At 32.0% G+C, this 14,374-nt stretch overlaps 2 protein-coding genes across 3 annotated transcripts; one reads left to right on the top strand and one right to left on the bottom strand.

The window, feature by feature from the left end:
- Positions 1-2,004: 2,004 nt before the first annotated feature.
- Positions 2,005-4,467, bottom strand: LOC120171786 (red chlorophyll catabolite reductase-like). The gene is made up of 2 exons (XM_039179436.1): positions 4,110-4,467; positions 2,005-2,755 (listed from the first exon to the last, which is right to left on the bottom strand). The coding sequence occupies exons 1-2, from the start codon at positions 4,443-4,445 to the stop codon at positions 2,144-2,146; spliced, it is 948 nt and encodes a 315-aa protein (XP_039035367.1). The 5' UTR covers positions 4,446-4,467; the 3' UTR covers positions 2,005-2,143.
- Positions 4,468-6,666: 2,199 nt separating this feature from the next.
- Positions 6,667-11,386, top strand: LOC120171907 (CLK4-associating serine/arginine rich protein-like). Of its 2 annotated transcripts, none has more exons than XM_039179514.1 (13): positions 6,667-6,927; positions 7,025-7,063; positions 7,259-7,407; positions 7,584-7,659; positions 8,297-8,579; positions 8,657-8,766; positions 9,264-9,311; positions 9,402-9,605; positions 9,874-9,975; positions 10,086-10,219; positions 10,395-10,533; positions 11,007-11,132; positions 11,227-11,386. In XM_039179514.1, exons 1-13 carry the CDS (start codon positions 6,731-6,733, stop codon positions 11,249-11,251), a joined length of 1,632 nt encoding a protein of 543 aa, XP_039035445.1. In that variant the 5' UTR covers positions 6,667-6,730; the 3' UTR covers positions 11,252-11,386. The 2 variants fall into 2 exon arrangements, with proteins under 2 accessions (XP_039035445.1, XP_039035444.1); XM_039179513.1 differs by having other exon boundaries at positions 6,668-6,927; positions 11,004-11,132; positions 11,227-11,375.
- Positions 11,387-14,374: the final 2,988 nt, after the last annotated feature.

Raw genomic sequence — 14,374 nt, 5'->3', positions numbered from 1 at the left:
CAAGAAATCATTCATAATAGGGATACAATGAACTAGATATTAAGATCACGGTTACAAAAAGGCCTAAGATCGAATGATTTTATGTTGATAAATTGAGACAGGATAGAGAGTTACAAGTTGAGGATAAAGTTTACCTTAAATTGTGACCATATCAATAGTCCTCCGTAGCCCTTCGCAAGAATCTTAAATTTGTTGCACAATTTTATGGACCTTACACAGTCATGCAAAGAGTGGGGTCAAAATAACTTACAGATTGAAGTTGCCCGATTCATCTAAAATACATCATATTTTTCATATAAGCTTGCATAAAAAGAAGATCGACGAGACGGATGTTACCTCATTTAATCCGCCTAAAGTGGATGCTGAAGGCCATTTAAAAGTTTTCTCAAAAAAGGTTATTGAAAAACGGATCATCAGACAAAATAACCAAGTTGTCACTCAATGGTTAGTTGAATGGATCAATTTAGGAGTGGAAAATTCTACTCGGGAGGACTACACTGTTCTGAAGGCACAATTTTCAGGATTTGATATTTGGGAACAAGGATCGCGTGGAAGAGAGTGTAATATCATGATCGGGGCTGAAAAAGAAAGAAAAATAAATGGAGCCAAGGTTTAGGGATTCAAAATTAAAATTGAAAGAAAAATTAATAGAAAGTTACAGGAGAGGACAAGATGCATGAAGGAAACAACAAAATTTTGGGAGTTGGAGGATACGATGATGTATCATTTAATGAAGAAAGGGGGGTTATACTGAAGATGACCATACAAAAAAGTCGGTTGACCCAGTAAATACAATTGAAGCAGATCAACCCAAAACACCAATCAATCAACATTTTGTTATTCTGTTGCACTAAAAGACAAAGGTACGAGTCTTGCAATGAAATAAGGGAATCAGTCCTAGAATTAACAGTATATACAAACGGTTTTCACAGTAAAATATTTACGATTTTGGATGAATGAATTTCTCTTTTCTTCAATCTATCTCTTCTCCTAAAATCTACTTTCTTTTTCCCTAAAGTTTCATAGCTTACTTGTGACAGGTTATTCTGTTTCTCTACTTATTATTCCTGTTTACTGGCTTAATCTTTAGACACTAATGCATCTTCAACTAGCGTTGCTGCTAGAGCATTTGGGGAAAACACTAAATATTAACCTTGTCGAAAAAACAGACCCAAATTCCTTGTCTAAAAATCGAAGGAAAGGTTTTCAACTAAAATGATAGTTAGAAAATTTTTGGGTAAATTACATATAAAATCATTATTTAAGGACTTATTTTTTATTTTAGCAATAAATGTAAGGGTAAAATTAAATATTAAACTTTTTTAACGTTGTTACATCATCAATTTAACTTAGGCGACGGTGGAGTGATAATTTTATTACAAATCGATAATGTTAGTGACTATTTTATTATAAATTGTTAATATTAGTTATTATTTTGTTACAAATCGATAACGTTAATGATCAATTTGTTAATTTTGAAACTTCAATGGGAAAACGAAACTTACTCAAACATTAATGGTTGTTTACCCATTTTTAAATCTTTCATTTTAATTTGATTCGGTTAATTCTGATTATAAAATTTTTATATTATTTTTTTAAATTATTTGAATATAAAGATTTTATTTTATAATTTTGTTTGACACATATTCGGTTTTAATTAATTCATGTTTATAATTTTAACTTCATTTAATTGAAAATATAATAAATATTACAAGTTCAAAAGATAAATGTTTAAATTCTAAATATGACCATATAATATATCAGAAAAATAAGAGTTAGACACCTAATTACGTAAATAAAAATAAAAATCGAACATCTAATTGCACTGTTTAAATAACTATACCATTAAAATGTTAAATATCTAATTATAAGAAAAAATGGATACTAAAATTAAGTATAAAAATTATGTTTACCTCATTCCAATTATAGGCTTGAATGGCATGTTTATGGCATTTAAACTTGAACTCACCAAAAAAATATAACAGAAACTAAAACCTAACATTTGAATAAACTCACTCAGTCGAATTAAGTTTTGAATTTACAAAAGATCAGACCCTGTTTCAATGACTTGACCGAGTAAAAAAGCTACTTAAATTGTTTTCCAATGCTGGGATTCCATTTTATGCGTGCATTGATTTGGGACTCAGCCATTGTATGCTTCCCTTATCACCTCTAATACACGATTTGCTATGTCGGGCCCAAACAATCTTGGGAAGCTTGAACCTATATCAATCTCAATTGTCTTGTTCTTAATCAACCCATCCCTCTTCTCCAAATATGCCTTTCCTTCCTCGTCCACATTTCTATGTCCACAAGCGCATCGGTCCAACCATATCCCCAATGCTTCTTTTGCTACCGGGTGTACATGATCCTTTATAATCTCCTCCATGCGTCCTTCTCTGGATCCCTCTGTATTGATTTGGATCATGATTGAAGTTGGGGATGTAAGGCATCGAATGTAAAGAGCAGAGGAGTAGTAAGGTTGAACTTCTGGGAGTTTCTCAAACGTTTGCCTAAGTGATTCAAGTCGGGTGTTCTCGTAAAAAGTATTAAGGTACTCGGGATATAAGACCAGGTCCTTTCGAGGGGGCAGATCCAGAAGGAAAACAAGTGATGTAGGGCTACTCTGTATGAGTTCAATCAGGAAATTCGGGGCATCTGTGGAAGCATTCAGATATGCTGAAAGGCTTGTTATGTTCAGTGCTCCCTCTGTTGGCATCTTACAGTTTATCCAACTTCCTAGAACGAAATCAACCTGAAACATCCATAATACCATATTTTCAGAATCCCGGAAATGTAACACTAGATCATAAGGCTTGCACATCAGCAAAATACCAACTGACCAATTTCAGATGATATATGAAGCAATATAGTGCATTTACAAAATGAAAACAGCAGAACATGGTGCTGGACGTTTCTGTAACAACGATGGTACCAGAGTGTTACTGAGGAGGAACCTATGCACCTTCACAAATGTTTTAATAGCCACTAGTTTAGCACTCAGAGAGAGATAACTAGTTCCTGGGAAACACAGCCAAGAATTCAAATACAAAACAACATATGATGCTGTTTTGATTCCATGAATCAGTTTAAAAACCAATAGGATACCCTTAGATCAACATCATCCCTAGTTCCCTACCTTTTCAGCGACAATGATCAACTTTGGTGATCGTGAGCCTTAAAAATGGAGTTTGGAACCTGAGGATGTTATTTTAAGCATTCTTACAGAAATGATACATCTAAAATTTACCGGAAGATTCATACACACAGAGGTTAGAACTAGGAAGTAGGACGAGCATGAAAACATGCAAAGCTTATCCAAAATCCATTGATCATACTAATATTAGAAAACATCTCATAGTTCTTTCAATTCATTAGATTTATTTTCTCCGGTGGGGGGTTAAGGTGAACGTCGTTATTCTTTCATCCATTGGGTGCACTCTTGTATTCACTACCTATGAACTAGATACTTCATCTTGCCTTTCAAAAGTTTAATTGGCCAGCTAAGCTAGAGACCTTCAGATTATATGGAATTATAGGAGGAAAACTTTAATTTCAAAGCTAGCACCCTAGGAAACATTAACCTCAAATCAAAGACCACAAGCCGCATATAACATGAACGATATTACCTATTCTTTACACAATTCTCTTGATTTGACTAGCAGCAATTGTGGAAAGCTTTCAACAAGCCTTCTAGCCAATGAACCAAAACTGAATTATTGCATTAAAAAAATAGGAATATCCTATTCACTAGAACCAACGGCAAAACGTTTCTATACCAAAAGTTGTGTACATGTACCGAAAAGTACTAGGCATGGAACCCTAAATTCATCAACAATTCAACATTTCTAATTTTACCCTTGCAATAACAACTTGTTTTTTTCTAAGCAGTTGATCATTAAAAGGATGCATTTTCCGTTCAATTTGAGTTCATTCTCATTCAGTTACTGGAGAAGTTGCCAACTCAAGCGTGCATACTTGAGTTAAATAAGAAAAGAAATTGAACAGTATGAATGGACAGCTTTGAAAAATCGAATTGCCCAAGTTTGTATGCTTCTTAACAATAAATGAAAGAATTGAAGTGAAAAGTTTAGAGAGTAAAAGTATACCGGAGAAGAGGTATGGCCTGATCTGATATAAAGTGAGCCATGGGAGTTCCCACTTGGAGTGTAGTAATATTGTATATCAGAGGGTAGAGTGCATGGTTTGAGCTGAGAGTCCAGACGATTCTCCATCGTCGACACCATATCAACCATAAGGTTCCTATGTGGGGCAGAGACGAATGTGAAATCCGTGTACTTTTGGGGGGCGATTTCCATGGGAGATGACGATGATGGTGCAGAAGATGCAAAGAATTGAGGCCTGGGTGAAGGCGGAGCCAAAGAAGAAGCAAGTGAAGAGTGAGGGAGAGGGGAATTTAGAAAACGTGGGAAGACGACAGCCATTAGTTGTTGTGTTGTTGAACTTGAGTTGCCTGCCCTTGCATTTAATCAATGCAAAGCTATTTTAACACTTCACGTTACCACGTTACGGACTACACGGGAATGTGATAATCAGTCCTAGGTACACAAACTACATTTCAAATCAGGGGTCACTCAATCGAATTTATTTATTTTAATTAACTTAGGTAATGAATTATATTTTATAATTTAAATTTTATTTCATATTTTTTATTAAGGTCAAGTTTATAAATTTTGAGTCGAGTTGATCTAAATTTTTTAAAATCTAATAGTAAATATTTTTAATGTTTTGGTATTAACTGATTCTAATTTAAGTTACTTCTATAATCGAGTAAGTGTATTTGGTTGATTGAACAAGTTATTTATCTTTGTATCATTATATTCCCTTAAGGGCCTGTTTGATTCAAGGAATGTGAGATTCTCATGGGAATGAAATCCACATTCTCATGTTTGGTTGGCTGGAAATCTCATTTCCGGTAATGTTTTATTACCAATAGTAGATTTTTTTTGTATATTACCGGGAATGTCATTACGTCACTTTCCTTATGTATTGTTGGATTACCGGCATTTTGGACTAAAATGCCCTTAATTTGTTTTTCAAAAATATCATTCTTCTGTATTGAATAATAAAAATTTTACGAAGGTTAAATTACAACTTTATCCTTAAACTATTTTAGATTTACAAAAAAAAAATCTATAATTAAAATTTTATATGAAGTTCAGGGGTTAAAATAAAATTTTACCCTTTCGTTAAACCTTTTTATATTTTCAATTTTGTAAATATATATATATATATATATAAATTTTATGAATTTAAATTTTTTAAAGAAAATGTATAAATATTTTTCAACTTGTTAAAAAAACAAATATATAATAAGGACAATTTGGTCAAATATACATTCAATAATCTTTTATTCCTTTAACCAAACACGGTAATCTTACATTCTTGCTAAACCAACCAAACACAAAATACAACATTCCCAGTAATCGTATTCCCTAGTAATCTTACATTCCCACTAGTAATCTTATATTTCGTGAACCAAACACACCCTAAGTCATGAGTTTTAATCCTATTAGGAGCACCCACCTTCCTTCTCCTGTAGTTCTTGTTCTCGTTCTCTTCTAAGTAGGATTGGGATTAATGTAGAATTTGTCAAAAAAAAAAAAAACTTTCATAATCAAATACATACGTGTGTGTATATATATAACGAAGAGTTGAGAGATTTAATTTGTATTTGAAATCAATCATGAATTATTAAAAATTGAGTTATATCTTATTTTATAATTTAAATTTTATTTGTCAATTGGAGTTATATTTTTGAGTTATATTTTTAAGGACAAGTCAAAAATTGAATTTTCCAAAATGAATCGAATTTTGCTTTTCCTATTCTAAACCACAAACTAGTCACCAAACCAGAAATTTATTATTATTTTATGCATTATCTTTGTTAGAAATTTTAAACTATAAATTTATTTTAGAGAGCTTAAAAAGTAATTTTATTATTATAAAAGTTCAAGAGTTAAAAATTTTAGAATATTCAAAAGTTAAGATAAAATAATATAAACTTTCAAATTTTATTGAAAAAACACTATATATTATTATTTTGGGTAAAGAACATAAATGATCCCTCAACTATTAAAAGTTATAAAATGTTCACCTGACTATTCATTATGGTTCAAACTCATCATTTTCCGTTAAAAATGGACGTTATTCTAGGTTGAACGTTAACTTGCTAACTGTGATATGATAAAAGTTTGATCACAGAATCTCAAACGATTATTATATTTCAATAATCATGTTAACGTACAACTTAAAAACCATCAATTTTTTAATAGAAAAGAACAAGTTTGAAACATAATGAATAGTCGGGTGACCATTTTGTACCTTTTAATAGTCAAGGGACTTAATAAAGTAACATTTTATAGTCGAAAGACCATTTTTTTACTTTTAATAGTCAAAGGACTTAATAAAGTAGTACCCTATAGTTGGGGGACCATTTATGTACTTTACCCTATTATTTTTTAATATCATAATAATTTGTTTAAAATTGCATAAAAATTTAATATAGTGGTGTAAATTATTATAGTAATAATAAAAATTGGGCCCTTTTTGGGAAAATATAATGACCGTAAAAGCACAGAGCAAGTAAAAGCCCACTTCCCTCTTACCAAAACAATACAAAGTTTCCCACATATTATTGATCCTGAGATTGTTTTCTTTTACCTATTTCTCTCTTTAGGGTTTCAATCCTCCGATTCTGTTCTCGAAGATGTGGCACGAAGCGCGGAGATCAGAAAGAAAGGTCCACGACATGATGGACGCGGCTCGAAAGAGAGCACAAAGACGGGCCATCTACCTTGCCAAAAGACGCGGCGATCCTCAGCAATCCATTCAAGTCATCGGCTCTCGCTGCCGTATCCACCGAGACGACGCCCTTTATCATGCCACTCAAGACCAGCAGGGCTTGTAAGCATCTATTTTCCCTTATATAATCTTCTATTTCCCCTTATATAATCTTCTATTTCATCCATCAATATCTCTAATTTGTTACTTTTGTTTACAGGATACCTTGGAATGGAAAACAAGATATTTTAATCGATAGGTAGTTTTGATTTCTCATTTATCTTCATTACCAGGATTCTTCTAGACGATTTTTTTATAAATTAATTCGTTATGCTCATGTTTTAGATTTGATGGCCGAGCATCGATAGGTAGTTTTGATTTCTCATTTATCTTCATTACCAGGATTCTTCTAGACGATTTTTTTATAAATTAATTCGTTATGCTCATGTTTTAGATTTGATGGCCGAGCCCTACTTGATTTTATTCGGGAGCCAGGGACACGACATTTTAGGAATCAAGAGAAGTCCGAAAAGGAAGAAGAAGTAGAAGAGTTTGTTAATTTCGAGCGATATCGGGATTTAATTAAGCATCGCCGTAGAGGATGTCGGTACTTTTGTTATTTCTCTGAATTGATAAATTGTGTGTTTAGTCCTGTTCATTTCCAATGCCTCTTTTTTGGTTGTATTGCAATGAAAGATAAAAGGATAGAAATACGTTATAAGAATAGCGATGAGTAATCAAATGAACTTTATGAGATAGAGGCTTGTATCTTTTGACAGTTACCGATGAGGATGGTTTACAGCATGTGAATATGGAAGTGGAGGCAAAAGTAATCGCACCATTTCAACCAGACAGGTTTAATATGTTCTTTCCTATACTCTTAGTACCCATTTGGTAAGAAATGTGATGCATGTGATGTGATAGTACTGAAGTGTTTTTCCCAAAAAAATATTAGTGTTGGCAGTATTCAAATTTCTAACAGAGTCTGCTTCTCTACCAATACTTTTGCTGCATGTTGCATGCTGCATGGGGCTCTGGAATGATCTTAGACATGGAGATAAGATGGTGGTTGCAGGAGATATATTTTCTGTCTCATGCTGTTTGGAATTAAATGTAGACATCTTAGTTTTATTAAAGAAGATCAAAGTTATAAACTTGGGTTTCTTTTTATTTTTCTTTCCATATGGCCTTTTGGAAATCATCTTTGATGGGTTTATTCTCTGCTTTAGTAGTTATTTTACTGCAAAGCAGGAAAAAGCCATTTTCCAATGGCTTTGGTCCATATATCATAAAGATCATTCGGTGGCCTTTTATAAGGTTTTCTTTAGATCGTTTCTACAGCTGATGGGTGTCCTTCATTTTGTTTCTTTACATGCACAATATAATTTCATCATAAATGCCCTGTTGGCCGATTTCACTGATGCTGATGTATCTGACTGCTATCTGTGGTTATGTTGCTTTTTTCTTTTGGTTTTTTGGATATATTTGGCAGATCACAGCCTGCGCAATCAACCAATAAAGGTTCTTATTCCCAAGTTGGATTCTCTTATGAAGGAAATGGGAAAGAAGAAGCTCATTTTTCTGATGCGGGTGAAGAAGATGATGAGGAAGAAGAAGATGAGGATTTCAACAGTGATGATAGTAATGATGAAGGAATGGATATAATAGCAAAAGAATTTGGTGTGAAAAGGTATGGTTGGCTTGTTTACATGGACAAAAAAGCAAAAGAGGAAGAAAAAAGACAAAACGAAGTAGTCAAAGGCGATCCTGCAATTGTAAGTTTGTTAAGATACATTGTTTATAGTTGCTGTTTATTATTAATATTGTTGATAATAAATTCTAAACTTTTCAGAGGAAATTGAGTCGCAAAGAAAGGAGGAAAGCTTCTCAAATAGAGAGGGAGAGAGAAAGAGAAGCTGCTCGGATAACTGGAGCACGAGTCCTTCATAATGATCCCTACCGGTAAAAATTTTAGAAGATATTTTTTACAAGCTTGTAGAATTGGGGTATGGGTGAGATCCACTCGGTTCGGTTCCCGGGTTTCATAATAATTTTTTGGTTTAGACATTTTTTACTTTATTTTGACAAAATGGATTTCTTTAATGTTTTTTTTACATTTTTTTGATAATTTTTCAAAGTCTTTTTATGTAAATATTTCTAAAAATAAATTTTCAAATAAATAGAAAGAATTTATAATTCTTATATAATATTTATAAGTTATTTTCATTATTTGAAATATAGGAAACTTATTTTTCCATTATAAAAATCAAAAAATAAATATAAATTAAATAAAAAATGAATTTGGCTCGGTTTGGTTAACCATGGTTTTTAAACTTGAATTCCATAAACCAACCAAAACACTTTGGTTCGGTTTTTGGATCAACACTTTTTTGCTCAGCCCTAGAATTGGGTTGTGACAACATGCATGACTTGCTGATGATATCTTTTTCCACGTCCAGGGTGTCTAGGCAGAGTCCAACCTATGATGCTTATCCACGTTCTAGGAGGTATATCTTTTTCTACATACAGGGTGTCTAGGTGGAGTCCAACCTATGACATCATGCCTGACTTGCTAATGTATTGATTTTCTTATTCAGGTCAAGATCACGTTCATATTCTCCACCATACTCGAGGCGCCATACGCATGGTAGTTATTCTGATGATTTTCATAGAAGTAAAACGAAGGCTCCAAAAATAGAGTATATTACAGAGTTTGGAGGCTCTGGAGACAGGGATGAAGCAAAGCTTGAAGGATTTTCTCCGCCATCATCTCCTCCATCTCAGTCTGACAAGTTGAACCGGTCGGAGCACTCGACCTTTAATTCTTGCAAAGATAGATTGGACAGTCTTTACTCTGCTGCAGCTTATCCCACTTTTGTTGCCTGAGGCAAACTTTTCTGGTTTAAAATATATCTGCCCTAGGGTTATCAGCATAACTGGAAAGAGGGAGAGGAAGGAGGCTTCCCTTCTAAAGCTCACATTCTTCCTGAAATGGAATTTGTGTGAATGCTTCCCAGTATTTCAGAACCATGACCTATGGAAGAATCTAATGTTTTTCCTTCACTGCAGGCTATCTTCTGGTCAAATACTTGAGGCACTTCATGGTGATCCTGCATCTGGTGTGTCTCTTGATAAAGAAAAGAGCAGTGAAGTGTCAAAACCAACAGTAAGGTATCACCATAATTTTTACTTCTATGATCATATTTGTCATGTAACGGTTATTTATTGGTTTATTGTTTTGCGTTGCCTTGATTTTAACAGTTGTATTTCCTTTCTGTCAGTGGATTACCAACAGTAGCCAAGTTGACAAAAGCAAGTGCCTCTGGAGGTCCCTCCAAACAGGGGCCGGTTGAGAAGAAAGAAACTCCTCAAGAGCGGCTAAAAAGGATTATGAACAGACAGCTAAATAAACAAAGTATGCGTATACTTTTTCTTATCATATTTTTTTCCTAGATAGCTATTTATTTTATCTGTAAATATGCTTGGAAGAAAAGAGAGGCAGTAAGTTGGTATGAGAAGGGCTTTAGAGTTTGTAGTGTTACACGTTTTCTGGAGTTTTATTCATGATTTGATAAGGTTGTCTTCTATAGTTAAGAAAGACACTGCAGCGGAAATGGCTAAGAAGAGAGAGCAGGAGCGTCAAAGAGTGGAAAAACTTGCAGAAACAAGTCGATTAAGTCGTCAAAGGCATCGCAGCCGCAGTAGGAGTTACAGTCGCTCTCCTCCAAGGTTATATCTTGAAGTATTTTTATCTCTATGTTCTATCCATATGGCTGATGAATATTTTCTGCAGTAGAATAATGTCTCCTTAAAAACCAACCAAAGATAATGAAATTTTCAAGTTTTCCCTCGGTTATTTTATTATTATGAGGTAACTTGGAGGTATTAAGATGTAGTAGCCTGGTATACAAAAGAGGAGGTGCTGCCTGAAGTTTAAACAAAATAGACATCCAGAAAATTTATGTCTTAGTTAATACCATTATGCATTCTCTTCCTTTTTGTCCCTTTTCCATTGTCAACGGATTTAGTATGATTATTTTCTCTTAACTGCTGTTGATTATATTTTCCGTCGAGTTATGACTGATATTTACAGGGCAACTACGTGTTTTAGCTATATGCATTCTTTTAGTGTGAAAACTTCTTGTTCTGCTCTCTTTAAAGATGTAATATTTATCTGGTGGATAATTTCTTTACTGCAGAAGGTATCGACGGAGTAGAAGTCCTAGTAGGAGTTCTAGAAGATATTATTCTCGATCACGCTCACGGTCTTGGTCCCACTCTCACTCCCGTTCTCGTTCTCGATCTCGTTCAGTTTCGTGCTCACCAAGGTTGTGGTTCTGCTCTGATAGTCGGGACTTATTTTCTGTTGCTCTGATATGTAATGCTTGGAGGGCTCATTAAGGGTTTGTGTAAAATTTGCAGGGTAAGAAGTCGTTCGAGGTACTGAATAGGTGATCGCGGTGAATGTTGGAGGCAGAAGTATTTGAGTGCAGTTATCATGCGATGCTAGTTTTGGTCTCCAGGTTGTCAATATATTTGCCAAATATTTTAGGGTTTTATTTTCTGATGAGTTATGCAACATCTTCTGGACTTAGTGGAATTTATGTAATATTATAACCCCGTTTGTTTTACATGCTTGGATTTATTATTATTATTTGCAACTGAAAAATTCCTCTTATAAAACCCATTTTGTTTTCTGTTTGTAATTAAAAATAAATAAAGTGGGTAAAAAGAAAACACATAATAATAGTGATTGAAAGGAGAACTTGGGCTTCTTGAGCTTTAAAGCATTGTGTACGGAAAATTTCGAGAATTGTAATGCAATTGATTCACTGTTAAACTATGTGCATTTTCTTTTATATTCTTGAGATGTCTGAGACGGCAGAACTTTTCGCATCTTCTTTCAGATTCCCAAATTATACGAGACATTAGATGATGACGATCAAGTCCAACAAATTTAATCCGGGTTGAGTAAAATTTGACTAAAAAAATAAATCTTTTTGATGCGATTTTACACGAAAAATTTTAAATTTGAGTTGAGTTGTAAAATAGATTTTGAATAAACTTTTAGTAACTAATGAATAAACCTGAGTTTCTCGACTGTCTAAGATATATATATATATATATCACTTATGAAAAAATATAAAAGAATATATATGTATCGCATGGTTATAAAATCATAATATTAAACTTCGAATCAATAATATCATAATATTATAAATATTTATAATAAAATTTAAACAGAAAATCAAACATTTCGACTCAAATTTTAAAAATTTAATTCAATATAAAAATTTAAATTAAAAATAAATTATTAAATAAGATTTATCAAATCAAATAATTTAAATTATTTTATTCAACTCATAAAACACTCTCATCCTACCTAATATCTGTTCTGAATTATGAATGATTTAGTTTCATTTTTCTAACAAGTGCACATCTGAAGAACGTTTATGAGAAAATTAGCAAGTTGGCTCACTTGGATAAACTACATGTTTAGTACCTTAACTATCATTTCTATTCCGTTTTGGTCATTCAACTATTTTCTTTTCAAAATCATACCTAGTATTAAAATTTTATTTTATTTTGATCACCCACTGGTAAAAAATTTAACAGAATTGCTAATGTGACATTTTTACAATTATGATGTGGCATCACCTTATAATGATATTCAGCATCATCGTTGATTTTTTTAACAACTTGTGATCAAAATGAAACCAAAACTAAATATTAAATATGAATTTTTTATAAAAAATAATTAGATGACCTAAACATATCAAAATTAATAGTTAGGGTATGAAACGTATAGTTTGCCCTTCAATTAATTAATAGAACTAAAGTTAACCTTACATTTACATATCTTTGTTTTATGTGATCGCAACCCATCTTTATGATCTAAAACAAAATTCTTCTCCCTTCTCTTTTTCTTGTTATATACATATATAAAGAGAGAGAAAAAAAACTTTCAAAGGAATCCAACCCTTTATTCCATCCTTATCACTCATGAATATAATCGAAAATATGTGACCACCACAGTTATTTTAATAACAATTTAATCATTTCCATTAGCATGAAAATCAAAATGGAGCAGTGAAAAGAATGACAGTTTGTAACTTTCTTTAGCTTTGGGCAAATACCCTTTAATAACTTCAAAGATGTATTCTTTTTATTTACTAAAAAACATCTTGAACCGAAAGCATTGCTTGAAAATGAGCTTAGTTAAAGGAACCTTACACTAAAATCATAAAGGGAGGCATCCAATTTACTCACAGGTGAGAAGAAAAAAAATCTAGAGCTTTCCGATGCTTAAGGGATTCATTCTCGTAAACACCACGAACCCTACAATATTCCAATACGCTGTTTTTTTTTAATATATGTTTTCTTTTCGACAGAATTAAAAATTAAGGGATTATTTGTGTATTTTACATTTAGCTTTACAAATGTGATCTTAACTATCGATTGGTCGAATATGATCAGAAATTTCAATCCAGAAATTTCAATCATATTAAAAATTCAACAAATTAAGTTTAAAGAATCATCCTATAATAAATTTTTAATTATTATTATAAATTAATTAACTATTAAATTAAGCACAAATAATTATAAAAAATATGGTCAAGTACACAAATGATCCCCCGAATATAGAATATTGCTTTATTGAGTCTCTTGATTATTAAAAGTTACAAAATAGTCCCCTGAGTATAGGAAGTTGCTTTGTTAAGTCTCTCAACTATTAAAAGTTACAAAATGGTCATCCGACTATTCATTATGTTACGAACTCGTCCTTTTTCATTAAAATTTTGTCAGTAACCTAAGTTGTACGCTAACCTGTTGACTGAGATATGATAAAATTTGATCTCATAATCTCAAATGATTATCACTTCTCAATCAACATGTTAACGTACAACTCAAATGATCGTTAATATTTTTAATAAAAAGGACGGGTTTAAAATATAATGAATAATTGAGTGACCATTTTGTAACTTTTAATAATCGAGATACTCAACAAAGTAACTTCCTACATTCGATGGACCATTTTATAACTTTTAGTAATCAATGGACTCAATAAAGCAATATCTTATAGTCAAGGGACCTTTACCCTAAAAATAATTTACAAACGTAATAAAAAGATTGAGGTGTCTTTTAAAATTAGTTTTTTTATATATGAAGGATTATGTATAATTTTATTTATAAAATTTAAAATTTCCATAAATGAGATAATTTCTCTTTTATTTGTATCTGATTTTAATTTTAAGACTAGATTAGAATAGGATGGATTTAAAAGTTGTTTTTTTAATGTTATTTTATATTATGGGTGAATTTGTAAAATTTTAAAAGAATGTGAATTTGTAAATTTTTAAAAGAATGTGAATTTGTAAAATTTTAGAAGATAAAAATAGTTTTTTTTAATAAAAGCACAAATACAAATATATATATATATATATATATATATATATATAATATAAAAAAATAAAAATGATGATAATAAGAGTCACCAGAAAAAAGGTCATTTATGTATGAGATATGTCTAGAATTTAAAAGAACAATATATAATTAATGTCACTATTTT

Source organism: Hibiscus syriacus, unplaced genomic scaffold (assembly GCF_006381635.1).
Source record: "Hibiscus syriacus cultivar Baekdansim isolate YM2019G1 unplaced genomic scaffold, ASM638163v2 tig00111837_pilon, whole genome shotgun sequence".
Classification (NCBI taxonomy): Eukaryota; Viridiplantae; Streptophyta; class Magnoliopsida; order Malvales; family Malvaceae; genus Hibiscus; species Hibiscus syriacus.
Note: the sequence above shows the minus strand (reverse complement) of the source record. Positions and strands in the feature narration are given on the sequence as shown.

Excerpts from the sequence above, each read along its gene's own strand:
- LOC120171786 (XM_039179436.1), bottom strand. The coding sequence starts at position 4,445 with ATGGCTGTCGTCTTCCCACGTTTTCTAAATTCCCCTCTCCCTCACTCT. Across the intron at positions 2,756-4,109 it reads CAGGCCATACCTCTTCTCCG|GTTGATTTCGTTCTAGGAAG; the intron begins GTATACTTTTAC and ends TGGATGTTTCAG.
- LOC120171907 (XM_039179513.1), top strand. The coding sequence starts at position 6,731 with ATGTGGCACGAAGCGCGGAGATCAGAAAGAAAGGTCCACGACATGATG. Across the intron at positions 9,606-9,873 it reads CAGTCTGACAAGTTGAACCG|GCTATCTTCTGGTCAAATAC; the intron begins GTCGGAGCACTC and ends CCTTCACTGCAG. Across the intron at positions 9,976-10,085 it reads GTGTCAAAACCAACAGTAAG|TGGATTACCAACAGTAGCCA; the intron begins GTATCACCATAA and ends CCTTTCTGTCAG.